This window comes from Lutjanus erythropterus, chromosome 12 (assembly GCF_056507025.1).
Source record: "Lutjanus erythropterus isolate fLutEry1 chromosome 12, fLutEry1.hap2, whole genome shotgun sequence".
Classification (NCBI taxonomy): Eukaryota; Metazoa; Chordata; class Actinopteri; order Lutjaniformes; family Lutjanidae; genus Lutjanus; species Lutjanus erythropterus.
Genome location: NC_139328.1, coordinates 7,913,762 through 7,934,218, shown reverse-complemented (window position 1 = coordinate 7,934,218; position 20,457 = coordinate 7,913,762). Strand labels below are relative to the sequence as shown.

Sequence of the window (20,457 nt, the reverse complement as noted above, 5' to 3'; positions counted from 1 at the left end):
CACCACTTTACTTTGCTGTCAGACAGCCTTTTCTGACAGGAAACCACCGTTATATAAGCCAAATATCACCCTCTCCAAACCAACCAAACTCCATAGCCAAAATCAGCAATTAAAACACTTGCAGACCAGTCAGTTCTGTCTAAGGCTGGTAGTTTGTTTGTGAAATTTTTGTGACTTTGGTGAATCTGGACTATTCTTTTAGAGCACCGAAGTCACACAATAACACAAACAAACTAACAGGTCGATGCTGCGGAAGACCAGCAACATCCGTTGTCCTGTGAGGTAAAATTACCGATTTCACCTGTGGAGTTTGGTCTGAACTGGGCCTTAAGAAGACGGGAGCTAAAACGTATCTAAAATTAACAAATAAAAGTATAAATGAAAGTGAGCAAAATAACGGCACCTTTAATGCGAGCTAAAGTGCCTGTATTTATGATAATGAAGGAACGTGTCACCCAGTGAAGCTCTGTGGCTCCAAAGAAAAAGATACCAGGCTTTGTCTCCGCAGCAAATACTTTTACTGCAGTCACATATAGAATAACCTTATTGTTATATTGCCTCTTATTTCACAGTGGCACACTGATTTTATGACGTCTATTCTCAAGTTATTGGACAATAAAACAGCGACAACATATGGTACAAGATATGATCGTTTAATTGTTGATCATCTCTCAGTACAGAAATATTTTTCTTTTTAACATTCTTTCTGTAATTCAAGTTGGCAGCATCGTCTTGATTTTGAAGTGGCATTAAAAGAAAATTTCCATAGAGTTTAGCAGTGAAACTGCCCATCAGCTTCCCTTGGAGAACATTAGTAAACAAACATGCCATTTCTGTACAAGAACACAAATAAATAGCATTCATTTAAGCGTGGCACGCCAGTTGGCTCGAACATTCAAACAGAGGGAAAAACGAAAATCAGAATTGGGAGAAAATGTTGCAGATGATATGAAATTAGTTAAAAAAAAACAAAAGTACAACAGCACAAAAAGAGAAATGGTCTGAAGTAGCAAAAGACAAGTGCCCCGAGCTTGAATATGTTAGCAGACGCAGCACAAAGCACAGAGCAGCATTTCACTCCGATTTAATCCCAAATGTTTTTTTGTTTTTTTTAAACTCTGTGCTGTAGCTGCTACACTGATAAACCAAAGTGTTTTTTTTTTTATTTTATCATCCTTTAACTTGCCTGATTTTCCATTTAAGAAAGCAGAGAAACAAGATGAATGAAAAGCTTCAATACAAAACACATTAAAATCTTCTAGTTTTCATGTGAATTACTTATGTGCTGTATGCCATTATAAGATCTGTTTCTTTTTTTTTAGAGATTAGGAAACAATGAGCCAATATTGCAGAATATTATTAGTCATCTATCATTACACTAAAATGAACTTAGTCAGATTAAAAAAAAAAAAGAGAGAGAGATCAGGATCCAATCGTTGTTGATTATTAACAGCACAGGCACAGGATTATGTGTTGTGTTATCAGTGTACAAGAAGACCAGCTTGTCTCTCTTCTGCTGCCCCAAACAAAACTCCACAGATAAGACCAAAACCTGCAGTTACACACATTAAAGGAAATCTACCAGCCTTCGAAACAAACACACTAGTAAGAATTGTTAAAAATATGTAAGAAAAAAAAAAAAGAAATAAAATAAATAGACAATCAAAAGGACAAACTCAATATTTGGCAGGTAAGCACAAATCAGTCTGTAAACAAAACGTAATCACACGGGGAGAGAAATGCCCCCCCAGAATTCTCTTCGTCAGAGATCACTGTTCTGTCGGAGGAGGCAGTGGCTCCGTCATTCAGGAGGAAGTGGAATACTGTCTGCATGTGTCACCTCTGCCCTCGACGCTCAGGCTCTCCAGCTCCCTCCCACCTCCCGCTACAACTCTGCTAAATAACTAAGGGCAATCGAGGCGGCCCTCTGTGGACTACTGAGGTACTCAAAGAAGGAGGGGGCCCCGTTTACAGCTCGACGCATGCAAAGATGAGGTCCCTTCCTGGATTTATTCCCTCGTAGTACAGAGGTGTGCTCACTACCGGATCCTGGTGAAGAGGTTCAGCACCGATACGGATTCCTGAAAGAGGACGGGATGGAAAGAGGTAAGACAGATAAGGGAATGTGAGATTTTTCAGTACTTCATACAAATCCACTTCGAATAATCCAACCTCTCCCTTTAGGACGTAACTACAAGTGAGAAATGCAAAGATTTAATACCTTAGTGGATCTCATCTTGCTAAAGACGTTCCAGAACCGAAGTGTTTCATCTCCAGCTCCCGTCACGATGGCCTCTCCGTCGGGGGACATGGCCTGCACACAAACTCGTTATTACACACTGGATATAGAATATTTTAGCAGTATGTAATCAGAGTAATCAGGGGTGTGCAAGAGTTTTGTTGTTTTAGTTCCCTTCAGTGTGGGTGGCTTTGCTGTCAGTTGTTTAGAGAGCAGGAGGTGATGGTGGATGTTGAGTAATTTGCTCTACAGGGCAACACTTCACTAAAAACATCCAGAAATGCTATGGTCAGAGCTGAAACTGTGCATATAAATAAAGATGAGGAATCACAATACTTCTAATACTAAAAAAGGGAGGCTACGTGTTATCAGCAAGTTAAATGTAAGACTTTTTTATGCCATATATATTGTCAGTTAAAAATTATTAGTAAGGCCAAATGAAAATAACTTGCAAATGCATCAGTAAAGTATAATTATTAGCAAATTCAACTGTTACAGCATTAAATAAATGAATATGTAGGAATTTACTGAACAGAAATGAGGACTATTTAATACTTTGTAAGGCCTAAGACTTTCTTGAGGACCTGTAGCCACCCTGTAAAAGCATTTTTTCCCCCAGCAATGTTTAAGTAACTTGCATTTTGCTCCAGTTTGAGTTTGCTGTTGTAACCCTGGGGCTACTGGGACAACAGTCTGCAGACAAACGCATATAAAAACACTGCGTATATACTGACCAGGTAGAGTACTCTGTAGGAATGTCCAGTAAGTTTGGCTACTTGAGTGAGAGAGGGATACTTCCACACCAGGATCTGGTTCTGGGAGTAACCGTGTGTGCTGACCTGCAACACAAGAAAAAACACATAAAATTTTATTTAAAATTTATCTCAGACTTAAGGGAACACTGTTAGTTCAGGACATGTGTGTTTGCATACTGTCAACTGAAATCAGTCACAACTTCATCTGTCTGCTTCCAGCGCCAAGGAATGTTTAGTCTAGCTTAGCTCAAAAGTTTTCTTCAGTCAAAAGTAAAATAATCCACCTGACAACACTGAAATGTGCCTCAGCATTTTGTTTTTATTCATGTGTTTTTTAAAAATTTTAAATCAATCATGACTGTGTATGTCCATACAAATATTTGTGTTCATACAAAAATACTAAATTTGTGTTGTTCAAATGCAGACTCTCAAAGCCTCATCTAAATTGTCATGCCAGGTGAAACAGAAAAAAAAAGGAAAAATGCCACAACAGAGAAGCGTCTGGTGAGCGACACCAGGAGAAGATGCAACATGATGACAGGGTTGTTTAATTTCAAATATGAAAAGATTTTTGGTTTACAGGAGTGGCTGCATAGATGATGTTGAAATTCAAGCATTTATCAAGGAGTATATTCAGATTCAAGCCTGTTCCTATCCTTGAAAATGCAACAGTTAAAAATAAGCATTTTCTAAACTTGACAAGGCTTTGTTTGTATCTTGTTGGCTCACCAACACATCCAAGAGTCATTTCAGTTTTTGTCTGTTCAGTTACTACAGTGTGCAAACGGCAACATTCAGCCATGCACACAGCTAAAAAACAGCTCCTGTACATAACTGTATTCCACCTTTGCCTGCATCTAAAAACAGAAACTAGTAATCTATCTTCCTACACCTTCAGGTGACTCACCAGTTCGTTGGTGTGCTTGGACCAGGCCAGGTTGCAGACCTGAGAGCCGGTGTCTGTGCACTGTAGGGGTTGGCCGGTCAGTGTGTTCCAGAAGCGGATGCAGCGGTCCGCAGTGCCGCCTCCCGAGGCCAGCAGGCCGTGCTGGTGTGGAGACCAGGCGATGGCCTTCACTGCAGCCAAGTGCTCCGTGTACTGCTGCACTGGGAGGACGCTTGAGTGGTTCCACACAAGTAGCTGCAGGAGCAGGTTGAAACAAGGGGAAGAGATGAGTTTGTGCTCCTGACACTTATGTGCAGCTCACAGACACACAAGTGAGATTCTCCGTCTACACACCTTGTTATCGTTTCCCCCTGAGGCCAGCAGCTGGTGGTCTGTGCTCCACTTGAGCCCGCACACTTCCTGTCTGTGTCCCTGGAGACGGCGCTCTGACTGGAGAGGCGGGGCTCTGATGTCGCGCTGCAGGATCACCCGATCGCGGCTCCCAGACGACAGCTGGTCTGCATTCCATGCCAACGCACCTGGCAGCACAGGACGAAGAGATGGTGATTCACTGACCGTGAATGAATTATGTTGCTAAACAACTGTGTGAAAATGAGCGAAGGTTGTAATAATTTACTCCTGGGTCCATCTCCATCCAGCCTCGCTACTCACCCACTCTGGCTGTGTGTCCTTCTAGTACAGAGAGCTTCTTCCCTGCAGCTGCATCCCAGATCTGAACATAGCCTTTATGAGTCCCCACCGCCACCAGGTTACCCTAAAAATAGACGGTGCACTTTGAATATCACACTGACATATGAAGAGTCTGAAATTACTTCAAACAGGAACGAACAGACTTTTTAAAGGTTGCACCAGAGCCTGCACACCAAAACTCCATTTGTATCTTCACTAACATCAAATAACAGGCTGTTTCCATGATGGAGCTCTATCAAGTCAAACTGTCAATTTATTCTGTGCTTGATAAGTAAAAACATGAAGTTTTGCTAATCTTGTAACCTGCCAACAATTTGAATAAATGATAGTAGTTGACAGAGAAACCCACCCTCTCTGACCAGCCCACTGACGTTACAGAATCTCCTTCTACAGAAAGGTCACACAGACGTGTCACCTAAAAAGATGGAGAGGAAGCAAAGACAGATTAACACAGACATCAAAGAGGCAGTTCAATTCAATGCGTGTGTATGTTTGATACACACAACCAATGAAACCTTTAACTGACAGATTCAATATGTTTAGAAACATTGGGCCTCATGCATGAACCGTTCATACGCACATACTTGATTTTAATCTGTGCATGTGAACAATTTCAATACTCGTGTTCTTCCTGTTTGTTCTTAGAGACGATCAGAAGTAAAGAGTGTCTCGGACCACTCGTGAGCCAATACACAACAAAAGCCAACTTGTGTTTTGAAATCTGTATACTGTTCTGGAGCCTCAACAAAACTGTCATCCACCTCAACTGTTACTCGGCCTTCTCACTGCTATCGGTTTTGCGGCTACTGGGACCTTCCAGAGAGAGTTTGGTGATGGGTCTGGCATATCCCAGTCCACTGTTACACTGGTATTGAGGCTGGAATAAGTTACAGCCAAACAGACATACAGAAAGTAGGGGCTGACATTTTCTGGGGAATCCCACAGGCTACAGGACATCCCATGGGGTTCTCACGGGATGGGACTCAATTTTGGTTTTCGTCAAGGGACTGGGACGGAGCGGAGAAAAATGTCAACAGGAGTGGGAATCATAATAACAATAGGTCAGCTCATCATACATAAAAACCTGTGTAACGTCGTGTGTGGACTGTGGGTTGACAGGAACAGGGTGGGACAGGAAACCCTCTTCTGAGAATGGGATGTGACAGGATTTTTTAAAAATCTGTCATGGCATTGAGTGAGTACTTTTGTGGGAGTAGGTGAAAGGAGTGAGAAGCCACTCCCGTGTCACCCTTTAGTATACCTACACCTACAGACACCACAGATGTATCTTGCGGACCTCAAAATTGTCAAATTAATATGACAGTACATTCAGTTTACATATATCGCTGCTCAACAGACCAGATAAATGCACCGAACTTATGTGTGCATGAAGGCACCATCTCCACAATCGTTGCTCTTCCTTTAAAAGGGTAAAAGCAATTAAATAAATGTTTTTCTGACTTTAATGTCACCTGTCAAGCGTCAGTGGCTTGCTGCTTTGTGGTTTGCACATGGCACTTAATTCTGCTGCCCTTCTATGGATTAAATGGAGGGTTTCCATCAGCTAATTGCAAATTTCCTGGCACACATCCAATTTAAGATCTAATGCAACACATCAACATACTCAGGTTGGTAAGAACAGACAGTTCAGATTTCATGAATCACAAGTAGGATTCTATTATTTTCCTCTAACAGCTTTGTGCAGGAACAAATATTCGAGAAAAGTTAGAAATATTCATGCACGAGGCCCGATGTTTAAGAGAGAAATACATATGTACACTTAAGATTGTTCTTAACTACAGTGAAGACCTCTGCCAGATGTCTCACTGCACTCAGCTAAAAGCTCTCACACACACACACACACACACACACGCACACGCACACGCACACGCACACACACCTACCTGGCTGGTGCAGGCACTCCACAGGTAGACACAGGTACCCAGTCCAACACTGAGCACATTCAGAGAGGACCAGTCCACTAAGTTGAGGTAGAAGTCGTCCTGAAGCTCTGGAGCGTCCAGAACTTTGAAAGGAATTTTGGATATTTTGCGTGTAGGTTTCCTTGGCGACCGCAGCAGTTTTTGGCTGCAAAGAGCAACACGGTTTGGTAAGGAACACAATGAGTGCTGCATTTCCCCAAATGGATGAGACAACATTTGAGGAATGACAAAAGGGAAATGTTACCTGTTGCTGCTGACGGGTGATAGAGAATACGGAGAGACTGTGTTTCCATCCTCTTCTGGCAGAGCCCTCTTAGTGCTAACAGAATACTACAGAAAACAAACAGGTGACTTGTGATACAAGGAAAACAATGAAACTAGCATGTTAAAAGGTTAGGGCAGTGTTAACTGTTCTTACACTAAAAAGGCTCCTCTTGGCAGGAGTGGACGGCTGCAGACGGCGGTCTTCTGACTGGGGGTCCTGGACCTTCTCGATGCCCGCTCCCAGCAGCTCGTTCTTCAGCAGAGCCGAGTACGCCAGGCCGTCCGCTGAAAGCAGAGGAAGAGACAGAGGGGAAATCAAACCAGGCTGTCGACATGATTAAATTCAAACACTGTCCCCCCTCTGCAATTTCTTATCTCTCCCTCACATCTGTAAAGATCAGGGAGAATTTTTCACTGAGCTTTGTTTAGTCCTTATCTGCAGCTTCCATGAGCCTGCCCAGGCTTAGTAAACAGGAGGTCAAATTATCCAGTTTGACCGGAGCAGACAGATCACTGTGGAAACAAGCTGAGAAAGGGATAAAACTCACACTAAATGTTACAGCTAAAACACAGAGGGGACATCTATCTTTGGGGCTGATAATCATCACAGAATACATAATACATCAAGTAAGGGATTATGCCCAACTCATGGACACCTAGTGGGGCATTAAACCATTTAGACCATCACAGTCACTGGCCAGAGACAAAAATATGACTATTAATTTATATTTTCTTGAGTTTTGCAATCAAAATCTGACACAACCCTTAACTAGGCTTCGATACACATGTTTGTGTGTAAATAGGAGAAGCATCTGGCAACACAGAGGGTGCATTTTTTTTCCCCTGGATGGAAAAGTCACAACCCACGGGACATGACTTCTTGTCCTCTCAGCTACGAGCCAGAAAGCTAACATTATGCTAGCAGTAAACATAATTTGACGATGTGTTTCACAACAAGACTAGCCAGCTATACAGCCATATCATTTTACCTAAATAAATTCCAAGATTTTCATGAACAAATGGGAGAACATCTGTACTATCAGATGCAGCCTGAAGTGGTGAGTTGAATAGTGAATGGGACGTGGATGTGAGACAATACAGTATAAGACACTATGAAAGGAGGACATGCACATACCAGAGGCCCAGTGGGTTAGGTGCTGGATCACAAAAAATACAGCTCAGCTCGAAACGTCACGCTAATAAATCATACGGGAGCTCTTTTGGTGTGCAGATCTTCTCTCACAATACAGTGTAAGATCATAAGAATTTCCTTATGATAACTTAAGTGTCATCATAACACAGGTGATTCCGCTATATACAATAAATCGCAAGGCAATCAAAATGCCTATGAAACTGAAGATTAGAACTGAATGATTAATGAAATTGGTGCCAGTGTGTCGACTGATTATTTGACTAGTCATTGTAGATCTAGTCAAATAATCAATTAGTCGATTGTCTAAAAGTAAATCAGCAACTGTTTTTACAATTAACTGTTTTAGTCCTTTTTCAATGGATCCAGCTCATGATGAGCATTTGTTATATATAAGAGTAAACTGGTAAACAGTGAACCACCTTTGGGTTTGAGCAATTTGAATAAATCATGTGTTTTCTGATGTTTTATAGACCAAACAATCAATAAATTGTACATTTTGTACACAATATCGTACACAATAGATTGTACAAAGGGTGTAAATGTGGATTGATTACCTTTGTTGCTGTCTGTTGTGCCATCTTTGGTTTTCCTGTTTTGATTGTGCGACTTTTCAATTTCCTGTGCCAGAAAATGAAATAAATAAATGACCATTCTCAACCAAATCTTTGAACTTGCTCTGTACGACTATCTACAGGCAAATGAAAGAAAATGATAATAGATAATATGTTTCCCTATAAGCCATAATCAACACTTTGATCTTGAGAACACTGTTCTTTTGATAGGAAAGACTGAAGTCCTGGGTGTATTTCCGCAACAGACTCACATTGATGCGGTGGAAGTTGACACTCCAGTTGGCCCCAGCCCGGGAGGGAATAAAGCGATCACCATGCTTGCTAGGGGACGACAGGGGGGAGCTGGTGGGTGTCAGAGCTCGCACCGCTCCTACAGCTTTCTACACAAGAGAAGAGGAGAGGAGATGAGAGAGCCTTTTCTGACTGGAGGCCAAGCACAAACAGGCTTTGGACAGTCATTTGAAAACTTGATAACAAAACAGGATGATAATTTAGGAGGCAGATGGTGCATTTGTCTGAGGTGTTAACAACAGACGGCTACATTCACAAAACCCAGTCATTTGGCCGGTGGGGTCTTGTTATCACTCAACACTCGTGACACCGTCAAATGGAAGCAACTGGCCTGTTAAACCGCTAATTCTCCCAACACATCGAGAGCAACACCCTCTCTGCCCATCTTCAGTCTAGTCTGCTAGTTAACAATCCTCTTTGGGAGGGAGGGCTCAGGGACCATCATGCATTGGTCAAAATACTGACTTAATCATAAAAATTAGTCGTACCAATTCAACACTGTGAGAATTGGCTAGATGAGGTCATTTATATTGATTATTTTTAAGAAGTACTGGTTCAAATGTGTATGTGTTCAAATATGTACAAGCAAAGGGACATAAACAAAAACAAGTGCATGCTTTATTCATTTATTTATTTATTTTTTTACTTACTATGGGGCTTGCATTCTCATTCTGGATATTGATCTGCCTGAGAAGCCTGCACTCATAGTCCTGATCCATGATGCCTGGAAAGAAGATAAGACTGATCAATACAATCATAAAATCACACCACAGTTTCCTGAGTGCTCATGAATCCGCAGTGGACAGGCTGGTGAGAGGCGCTGCTACTCTCATGAGTTTCTGACTTCTGGTAATTTTGCCTGACTTACTACTAATTTGTCTGAAAAGAGGGCAGATGTCTACCAGTAATGTGGCAAAATATACACTTCTGTAATTAACAACTGTATTCTAATGAGAGCTCAAGCCCATTTAACTCATTAATTACAGTGAAAACCCCTTATAAGTGATCATATCTGTAAAATGTATCACTATAAGCAGGTGATTATTATAACCAAACTTCTCATGCTGATTACCATCTAACTGAGTTTTGTATATTTATTGCATGAATATAAAGTAATAAACAGAGAGCTTTGTTATTTTTCCTTTGCAAAGGGCAAGCTCAAGGGGCCAGTATGTGGCACAGGAAAACCAAGTTTAGCTGCTGCATCTCATTGACTCGTCTAGCCTATGGCAGTCTGTCATATGCCTCAAGGAAAGGTTTTCACTGAGAAAAACTGACTTTGTTTTCCTGTCATGATTTTAATGTGCAAACATCAGCAGCTGCAGACAGACAGCTGGAAACAGGAGGGTTATCACACGGGAAAGTTTAATAGGAGTAAAGTAAAAATAAATAAAAAATAAATAGAATTACCTTTTTTTTTTTTTTTTTTAAATAGTTTTCCATATATTGTCATGTATGAAAACACCCTAAATGAAAACTGTAAGTGGACTGCTTGACTACTATGAGCCCATTATTTAATTAGCATTTGCTTAGAAATGGTTCTATCCTTGCAGCTTTTGGATCCATATACATGGCTGATCACTGTAACAGTGACAAACAGTTCTTATTTTTTAATGTCCAACTAATGAATGAATCATCTTTTTTATGTTTTCATGATCTGCTAATTTGTTCAGTATATAAAATGTAAATGAAACTGTGGGGGGGGGCGCATCCATCAGGTTTTGCCCAACAGACTTTCCAAAACCGTAAGATATTCAACTTTTAACAATGTAAAACAGAGAAAAGCAGCAACTTTTCACATTTAAGAAGCTGGAACCTGCAACTGTTGGTTACTTAAGACATGAACGGATCATCAGAGCGCTGTTATTGACTTTTATTTATTGATTCCATTTCACTTATTTTATCTATGAGAACAACATACATTAATCAACACTTCTGTAAATAACTAATCGATCACTAGACCGATTGCTTCAGCAATGCTGTCAGGTATAGTTTTACACTTTGCTAAATCCAATCACTACTTAAGACGAACCGTGTAATCTCATATGTGAATTGTGAAACTCATGGGACAATCACACTAATCAGCAGACTTTCCTCCGATATCAACGCATTTGATATTTGGCAAAGAAAACATTTTGAACTGGTTGATAATGAAAAGACTAATTTTACAGTCACCCTTCGGAAGCATTTCTGAAGATAATCTTAGGAGGACCCTTGGCTTTGTGGTGATAGATAAGCAACAAAATGTGTATTACAGTTAAAAGCACAAAGAATCCATCTATAGGATTACAAAGACAAACCAAGGTCTCGATCTTTAATTTAAACCCCACTCAAACTAGATAACGTGGGGCAGATGTGTTGGTAAATGACAATGACATCAGTTACAGTACACATTATCAGCTGCGGGTGGGTTCAGTCTTCGGCTAACAACACTGTTACATTATCTTTGTGAAAACCACCAATTTATAGCTGTAAAACCACTCAAACTGCATGTATTCGCTTGCTGAAAGCAGGAGAAATGACACGTCTTTGTGGTGGTTACCGCTTATCTGTAATTGTAGCACCAAAACGATTCAGAAACCAAATTATTCGATCATCTATGCTAATGCTAACGCTAGCTCAGCTGGCTGACCTAACGTAAGATACGCTAGCCGTCGGGCTAACTCGTTAGCAACATTGTTTGTTCACAATCTTCACTTGTATTAACACCTACCGTGCCCCGAAAACCTCTTCCCGCTACGCGCCGTTGACTTGTTTCTCTTATCCGTGCCAATTCCAGTTGAAATGTCTTGTTTTATGCGTCTTACTCTTAAAAACAGAGGTTGTAAAACACAAATGTTTTCCTCTGCCGAGTAGGTTCAATTTCGGCTCGCAAAGCATCACGGGTACGCTGTGACGTCGCTGTTTTTGAATCACACATTTCGCGTTGCTAAGGAAACGTGTCACACTCACACAGTGCCTCGACAAGACTGCCTCCTACACATTCAGTAGACCTCTAAATCAAACATATAGTTAGTTATAAGTCACTTCTTCGACGTGATATTATAAAAATGTAGATTTATTTATTTCCTTTTCATTAGTTGTGTTTCGTAGTTTGTGTTGATACATAAAGTGTAATACTCACACATTTATAAGTCTCGTAAAAATGCTCATTTTAATATTTTTTTATAGCGTTGATGTTAGTATTATTTTGGTTTCAGTATACAAACCTAATTCCAAAAAGGTTGGGACACTGAAACATGAATAAAACAGAATGAAATGATTTGCAAATACTTTTCCACCTGTATTAAACTGAATACGATAAGAAAGTCAAGATATTTAATGTTCAGACTGTTCAGCTTTATTATTTTTGGTAAATATACTCTCATTCTGAATTTGATGCCTGCATTGAAAGGCAAGCACAGATGAGGTGAGGTTCATAATGAAAGAGTTCAGGTACTAGGCTGACCTGCCTGCACTCCCACTGAAAATGTGTGGTGCATTACAGAACACAAAAATATGACACAGACCGCAGACTGCAGCCTGCTGAAGTCATATATCAAGCAAGAATGAGAAACAGTTCACATCCACAATTAGTGTCCTCAGTTTCCAAACACTTACGGAGTGGCGTTTAAAAGAAACGGTGATGTATCAAGGTGATAAACACGCCCCTGAGTGTATCTTTACAAAAAGCAGTAAAGATTTGCAGTTTGAACTTTAAATGATAAATCTTGTCTTAGTACTTTACTCAATTGAATATAGCTCAAATCATTGCATTCTGGGTTTATTTACATTTACACACCATCCCAACTTTGTAGGAGCTGGCATTGCAGTTGTAATTTATTTACCAAATTAATTTTTCCATTTAATTATCTTATCTATTTTTTTTTTTATCTCTATTTACTGCTCTTAAGTCTGAGCTGTTCTATTCTTCTCATCCCACAGTCCCATCCCACTTCACCGTATCACTGACCCTGTGTCAACCTCATATGACAAGTAAAGCTGAACTTGGACATGTCATTCATTCATTTCTGAGCGTCCATGTTGATGATTCTCTACTGTTTTGTCAGATATGCATGTCATTCACGATAAACTAGACACCGCAAAGATATTGAAGATGACTGAATAATCAGTGCATGCGAGGGACATAAGTTACAGCATCATTTGACTGACTGACAACAATTTTCATTCTAATTAAAAGATGGCACACTGTGAATTTACAGTATCTTTCAAATGGCTTTATTAGTAAAAAAAAAAAAAAAAAATAGAGAGAGATGCCAGTGAAACAAATATAACCTAACATGATGTAAAAACAGACTAAAGACATTTCATGTGCAACAGTTTAAAATAAAGACACATTCAACCCTATTTCTGTGGAGTCCTGACTGCTGAAATGACATATTACTAATTTACAGGATACAGCAATGCCACTAGTGTAATGTAGCTGAGAGCAAAGTTTCATCTCACCATTAGCTGCAACTCTGTTGTAGCCACACTGACAAAGATGTCTGTGTGTTATTTAGAAAAAAAAAGAAAAAATCATGTAAAGAACTGGGGTATCCCAACATGGTCCAACAGCTTAGCTAAAGGAATCTGATTCAAAGTGCCACAGAAAAGGTACAGTAGGTTCAAGTAAATTATTGAAATTCTAATTTTAAAAACCCCTCAACACCCAGTAATGTGCAAAACTATAGTTTTAAAAACTAAAGGTATAAATGGGCTAGATGATGCATACATTAACTTAAGCTAGATAAACATTTTCTTTCACATAAGGAAAAATGAAGTAAAATGTGCGGCTCAACTCAGCAGATCAAAGGGCCCATGCAGTTGAAATCAGGACAGTAAATACTGCCAAATGTCTGTGGGGTTTTTTTGTATTGGGCAGGATATCTGATAATCATCTTCTTCAAACCACTTGATTAACACTGTTTTACAGCAAATGTTCATACATCCTTGACTGATTCTTGTTAATCAAAGTCATGTTCATGTTATTAATAGTCCTGAAAGAAAGTCATAGCTGCAGCTCTACAGCACAATTAAAGGCTCTAAAAATCACATTGTCTAAAAGGACAGTATGTCTAGTAGAAAACACACTAAAAGATGTTTCATACAGACAATCAATCAGCAAAGGCAAAGAAAATGACGGAGAAAATGGCGTGGAAAATCCCATAAGCCAAAAATAAGACAGTGTCGAGTTTTCCACAGTCCTGTAACGATTGAGACCGACATAAAAAAACAAAAACAAAACTAATCAGATTGATCACTTCCCATGGCTTCAGATACCCTGTTATAACCTCTGCATAAGAACCTCTCTGAGTCTGGAGTGACTCCAATATACATTCAGTGGAGTGAACATCTAAAAAGCTTGTCTGCTTATGGTAATGCCGTTCAAACCAGTGTGGAGTGAATGTTGGAATGGCAGGATGAACTAAATTGAAAATGAAGAACATCTGGACTCAGGACGCTGGTCTACAGGGAGGAGGAATCTCTAGCCATGAGTTGCAGGCCGTTGTTGACCTGGAAGCGAGTTTCATCTGATATACCGTACTGCTCCAAGGGGTCCTGTGGAGAGAGAGAAAAATGGCAGAAAATAAAAGTTCAGCGTGCAAATTCACTGTTATTGAATTAAAAGGAAAACTTTACATTAGAAAATGTTAGTTAATCGAAACAGGGGTATTATAGTTTTGTATTTTTCTTTAGTTTTTACTTTTATTTCATTTTTAATTTATGTTTTCAATTCAAATTAGTTTAAGTTAGTTTCCAGAGTGAGTTTGCTTGTTTCAGTTTAGTGTTTATTTTAAACTAACAAACAACACTTTGTGAAGGACACTGATGTAGACATCTCAGTCTCAATAAACATATAAACATAACGCAGAAATGGCTCCTCGTGCTCATTGTGTTGACAAATTTGATCAAATAGCTCAGACATCAGACGTTTTCTGTATATTTTCATTTTAGTTCGTTTTGTAAGTATACAATATATCAAAGTATACAAAATATCTAAAGTCTAGTTTTTATTTTAAGTTAACTGAAACAGTGTTTCACACCAAGTTTTAGATTTTAGTTTTAGTTAATTTTAATAAACTTGCACCAAAATCACACAAACATAAAAACATGTTTTACTCTGAGAGGTGTACTGTCAGGTAGATAGTTTGGGCTTGTTTGGTGAGATTTTGAGATCTGTAACATCTCTGCATCCACTAAACCACTGTGTACGTGAGTGGAATTAAATTGGCGGTTCTTAAAGCATCCTAAAAATTACATCTGATAATGGTCGGTGTTTTCTTTCAGAAACGGTATTAAAAATCAAACAACCAAACAAAAAACAAGTGGTTATTTGATAGATATTCTGACCACATCCCCTTATGCTTACAAGTGGTTTCTTTTTTTGTTGTTGTACTAAATAGATATTGAAAATCAAACATAAATCTTATTTTTTCTATTTTAAAACGAAAATCAATCAGCTTTTAATATAATTTCTGAAAGGAAAATCGAATGACCAACAGATACACTGACAACAACCTCAAAAATCACATCTCTGTATAGACTTTATAGTGGACAGTTGTCACTGAGAACTGTTTTCTGAGTCTGTGGTGGGGTCCGGACGATCGTCACGATGTTTCACTGTGGACATCATCACGCGCCACTTTGGGCGACATCGCTCAACCTTCCTCTGCGCCTCATCCCACTACCAGATCCTCCTCCACTGACCCACCGTCTAACTTGTCACTCTTAAATTCTTCCCAGTGTGTTGGAGAGAAACACCATCTGTGTGGCATTTAGTGCATTAATATGCTGCTTTGAAAGGTCTCACCTTGCCAGTGAGCCTGTGGATCTCAGTTCGATAGAATATCAGATTCTTCCTCATGAACTCGTAACTGCAAGAGATGAGATGACAAATTAATTTGACATTTGAGGGGAAACAGTGTTCAAACAAATCCAGTATTGATTAGGGCTGCAGCTCGGCTTGTAACATATCCATGATGAACTGATTATATGTTCAGTACACATCCTGTTTCAGTTCAGTACATCCTATAATCCAAATAATGCCAGCTCAATTAGTCGTAATACAGCAGACCTCGTCATGTGCAGAAAATAAAAGTCCAAGTTCCACCCAGAAAACACCAAGAAAGTTGAAATAAACATTAAGATCATGCACTGCTTGTAGGTTTGCCAGTTCACTTTAACACAAGGTCAAATAGTGATGGCTCAATTGGACAATGTTTAACACAAATGTTGACATTGTATCTCTGGAAACAGCTACATCATTCATTTGTGACCATCTCACTCATGTGAGTCTGTTGCTCGAGGCTAAAACACACTGAGGTGCGAGTTGTTCAAATAACATCCCACTGCACATGGAGACCTGCCAAAGCCTCGACCAACACCAGAGCGACGCTTATCACTGCAGACATGTGACTATAATCAGTGGTGAAGAACAGAGCTCTTAAGTCTGTAATGTTCATTCACATGAACATAGTAGAAATGCAGATTTTCAGTCTAAGAACTATAATTGACAGCATTCACAAACATTTTTACAACCTTTCTTGTAAAATTAAACTGGATACTCACAATATAACACAGACTGTTAAATAGTCGTTAAAAACTATTTCACATTTTCTCCAAAGCTCCTCCAGGTTACAGGCAGTCCTTATTATATTATTATGTTAAAATGATGTACTAGGGGGAACGCAATCTCACGAGATCTCCTGGGATTTTGCAGGATGTGATTTCATGTGATCTCACGTGGAAGCAGATGTAAACAAACCAGAGAGTGATGCAGTGCAACAGTCTGCTGTAGTAAAGCTTTGCAGTGAGAAAAACAGAATCTGGATGAGAAAATGTTTGAGGAGTCGCATCAACACAGGTTGTTTATTCTTCAGCCAGAACAGGAGGTGAGATTTTAAGTGTCAGTCCGTGAACAGCAGTCTGCTGCTGGCTAACATTAGCATGAAGGGCTAGAAAGTTTACAGCTGTTCTGCAACATCATCAGCTGTTGCATCTCCTTGTCGACTGTCTGTCTTCTCTTTATCCTGTTCTTGGGATCTATCGCTAACACCGACTTCATGCAAACGTGTCTGAGTGCGTGTAGCTGTGATCAGCGCTTTTGTGGGTGTTAACACTGGGTCAGTGTGTCTGCTGCGTGCATGATGTGTCCATCATGCAGCACGTGTGTGAATATGAGAAGAATGGGAGATATTTTATTTTTGTCCCTGGGGGGCAATAGGTTATGCAGCAAGACACAAGTAAAACACTTAAAAAGGCTGGCGGAAACGACTGATCATCAGATCTGTAATCAATATTTTTTGAGTCAAATTATCAGTAAGATATCAGTTACCGTCAGGTCACCAAACGTCTGATTAAGACCTTGGTGTCAGAGGCAGAATCAGCAGGAAAAGATTCAGTCTTACCTGGCCTTGATAATGGCATCTATCCACTCCCCACACTGCTCCTCAGAGTCACACTCAAACAGATACTTCCTCTCTGCTTCATCCAGAAACGCTACGAAGAGAAACACATAGAAGTACTTAGAAATACATGACGCAACTGTTAAACAGTAACTGACACTCACAAGGAGCCATAATATATTTCTTTATTGCAGGTGAGTCACATTAAAAACAAAAGATTGTATAACCAGTCAGCAAGTGAGAAAGTGTAGATTATTAAAGGCATAGTTCAGGTTATTTGAAGTGGGGTTGCATGAGGTACTTATCCACAGTCAGTGTGTTACCTACAGTAGAAAGCAGTTTGTACAACCCCAGCATGGAGAAGCAGAGAGTACTGCTGTGGACAGGGTCAGCAACAAAACATATTTTAGCCACTTAAAAAGAAAATCAATATCTGGGTAAGTGTATGCTATATTTAGAACATTTTCACTTTTTCACCTTGTCGTCAAAATATCGCCAAAATCCAAATATCGACCTTTCCAAACCAACCGGACTTCATTAGTGAAATCAGGATTTTTACTTTATATGACACAGGAGTTGGTGACCAACCACTGCCGTGATCAGTTTATTTGTGTTATTATGTAACTTAATTGTTTTAAAAGGATTTGGATTCATCCAAGTAACACAAAATCACCAACAAACTGACAGATTGAAGTAGCGGTAGACCAACAGCTCCAGCGTTCTGCAAGGTAAAATTACTGATTTTGCCAAAGGAGTTTTGTTGGTTTGGAGAGAGTGATGTTTGGCTTAGATAACGGCGGTTTCCTATCAGAAAAAGGCAGCCTGACAGCAAAGTAACGCAGTGAAAATATTTCAAATATAGCAAAAGCTTGAACAGACACATTTGTTTTGGGTGGGCTTTTTTTAGATGGATAAATATGTTTAACAGCTGCCCCCATCCACAGCAGTTCATTGGTTAGCGGTCTTCACTGGTGCTCCTCTCTGGTTCTCCAAACCACCATCTGCTGTAGCCAATACACTGACCATTGATAATATCTCATACGACCCCACTTCCAATAATGTAAACCACGCCTTTAATGCGTAATGGGAAATGTAACGCCGAGGTCACTGTAGCTCACCAATAGAGAAGGACTGGCTGTCCTCTTTCTCCACTCGACACTGCTCCAGCAGCAAAGCTCCAATTGGCTGACAAAGAAATAACAATGACTTAATTATGATTTAAAGGGACAGTTCACCCCAAAATCAGAAATACACATTTTCCCCCTGACCTGTAGTGCTATTTATCCAGCTAGATTTTTTTAGTGTGAGTTGCAGAGTTTTGGAGTTATTGGACATAGAGATGCGTGCTTTCTCTCCACTATAATGTGGCTTAATGGCACTCGGCTTGTGGTGCACCAAGTGACGAAAAATACTAAATGTATAAATATTGTGAGTGCTTTCATGTAGGAACTACTTTCTTTCTGCAGTAGAATCTAGCAGAACTACTTTAAAACCTACTGAAACCACTTTCTTTTCTACTGGAAGAAAACAGTTCCCACATGAAACTGCTCACAACAAGGTCTGTGGATTAACCTGACACAATAGGTCATGATATCTGGAAAGAGACACTGGTTTTGAATTTTTCAAATGTACTTTATTGATGCTTTCAACACCATGAGCCAAGTGCCACTTAGTCCCATTGTACTGGAGAGAAGACAGACATCTCTACAGCCGAGAACTCCAAAACCAGTGTCTCTTTATCTTGTAAAGAAGGCAGAAATCTCTATGCCCAATAACTTAATAACTCTGCAACCCACACCAAAAAAACTAGATGGATTAACAACACTACAGGCCAGAGAATAAAGTATTTATTTGTGATTTTGTCCCTCGAGGTTGTCATTTACAGGAAGTTGACTCAATGCATCATGAGGTACAGGTAACATGCTGTGACAGCAAATGCTGTACGAACAGGTATTGAAGCATTTATTCAACTGACCTCTTCCTCATCAGTCCGGAAATAAAACAGGAAGTTAACAACGAGTTTCACCAGCCTCTTCTTCACAACTGCGTGATAACGAAAGGGAACTGAGAACATGCTTCACAACACAGACACACAGCACTGTTCCCACCACAGCCTGATGGTTTCTGATCCAAACATTACCTACAACCGAAACAACACGAAGCGGAAGTGCGCGTGAAATACATGAACCGTGTTACCGTCTCCTTTCTTGGGTCCTCTCATGCCCAGCTCGGCCGCCTTCTCCGAGGGCTGTCGGCTCAGGGACACCAGCTCCTTCTCGTTGAAACGCATCACGGTCACTGACGTAGTAAAACACAGGTTGTCCACGGGAAGACTTACACTACGGCCGAGCCGTTCTTCCCACGGCCGAGGACATAGTAATGGCGTGAGGTAACAGCAGTGAAAAGTAGTAACAGTGATGTCTGAACCGTCGACTAAACGTCGCTGCGTCGCTGTCTGCTCTTCTCCAGATATGACGGAGAGTGTTTGATCATTTCAGCGGTGTCAGACTTCTCCTTCATGCCACACACCGAACACACTCCTGTTGTTGGCAGCGGACACGCCTCACTGCTGATACTGTAGTACGGTGGTCGGCGAGGTTCAAACTAGGAGAACAGAGGTCGTCGCCTCATTTGAGAAACTCTCGCGAGATTTGTACTGATTGCTACCTCATTTTACACATTGTATAAACGAATCATGTTTTGTAATATGACAAGAACGGTCTGGTTATGATTTGGGTAGGTTTAGGGACATAAACACTTACTTAAGGAAAGATTTGGGAAGGTCTTGGATTGGAATAAAATGATCAGTCTCGCGAGATCTTTCGCGGGTCTGGAGTTACCATCTAGACACAGTGTGTTATAAACCATACATAGATGATGCAGCCCAGAGGTAGAGCACAGCAAGCCATTTTATAATATTAAATGATATAAATATCATATTTAAATATTAATTACATAAGTAAATAAATAAATATGGATATGAATCAAATAAATACATGAATAAATAAATATGGCTATAAATAAACAAAATAAAGATTTATTTCTTTCAGGTTTTTATTTTCAAATGTCACATTTATTGATTTCCCTGCTCTTTTTATTTCTAATTCTTACAGACTTATGTACTTGGGCAGCAGGGCCTGGCTCTAAAAACTGCAGCCACCTTGATCTCATCAGGTTATCGTCAGGATCGAGTCGGCTACAAATATAACCGGCATGTATTGCGTGGCAATCGGCAGTGATCGAGTCTGTGCAGGCC

General features: G+C 40.0%; 2 protein-coding genes across 2 annotated transcripts; both read right to left on the bottom strand.

Annotated features, from left to right (window-relative positions):
- Positions 1–1,891: 1,891 nt before the first annotated feature.
- LOC146317533 (fizzy-related protein homolog) lies at positions 1,892–11,705 on the bottom strand. Its single transcript, XM_084732127.1, has 14 exons — positions 11,528–11,705; positions 9,465–9,538; positions 8,775–8,903; positions 8,506–8,569; positions 6,953–7,083; positions 6,779–6,864; positions 6,496–6,679; positions 4,941–5,006; positions 4,553–4,655; positions 4,235–4,419; positions 3,902–4,135; positions 2,974–3,078; positions 2,222–2,314; positions 1,892–2,081 (listed from the first exon to the last, which is right to left on the bottom strand). The coding sequence occupies exons 2-14, from the start codon at positions 9,531–9,533 to the stop codon at positions 2,040–2,042; spliced, it is 1,491 nt and encodes a 496-aa protein (XP_084588253.1). The 5' UTR covers positions 9,534–9,538; positions 11,528–11,705; the 3' UTR covers positions 1,892–2,039.
- Positions 11,706–13,955: 2,250 nt separating this feature from the next.
- Positions 13,956–19,771, bottom strand: plekhj1 (pleckstrin homology domain containing, family J member 1). The gene is made up of 6 exons (XM_084732790.1): positions 19,398–19,771; positions 19,177–19,244; positions 18,320–18,386; positions 17,205–17,295; positions 15,608–15,671; positions 13,956–14,355 (listed from the first exon to the last, which is right to left on the bottom strand). Exons 1-6 carry the CDS (start codon positions 19,489–19,491, stop codon positions 14,263–14,265), a joined length of 477 nt encoding a protein of 158 aa, XP_084588916.1. The 5' UTR covers positions 19,492–19,771; the 3' UTR covers positions 13,956–14,262.
- Positions 19,772–20,457: the final 686 nt, after the last annotated feature.

Coding starts and splice junctions, on each gene's coding strand:
- LOC146317533 (XM_084732127.1), bottom strand. CDS start 9,533: ATGGATCAGGACTATGAGTGCAGGCTTCTCAGGCAGATCAATATCCAG. Junction 8,570..8,774: donor TCAACTTCCACCGCATCAAT/GTGAGTCTGTTG, acceptor TTTCTGGCACAG/GAAATTGAAAAGTCGCACAA. Junction 2,082..2,221: donor GCAAGATGAGATCCACTAAG/GTATTAAATCTT, acceptor GTCCTCTTTCAG/GAATCCGTATCGGTGCTGAA.
- plekhj1 (XM_084732790.1), bottom strand. CDS start 19,491: ATGCGTTTCAACGAGAAGGAGCTGGTGTCCCTGAGCCGACAGCCCTCG. Junction 18,387..19,176: donor TCCGGACTGATGAGGAAGAG/GTCAGTTGAATA, acceptor TTTCTTTGTCAG/CCAATTGGAGCTTTGCTGCT. Junction 17,296..18,319: donor CAGCCAGTCCTTCTCTATTG/GTGAGCTACAGT, acceptor TTCTCTTCGTAG/CGTTTCTGGATGAAGCAGAG.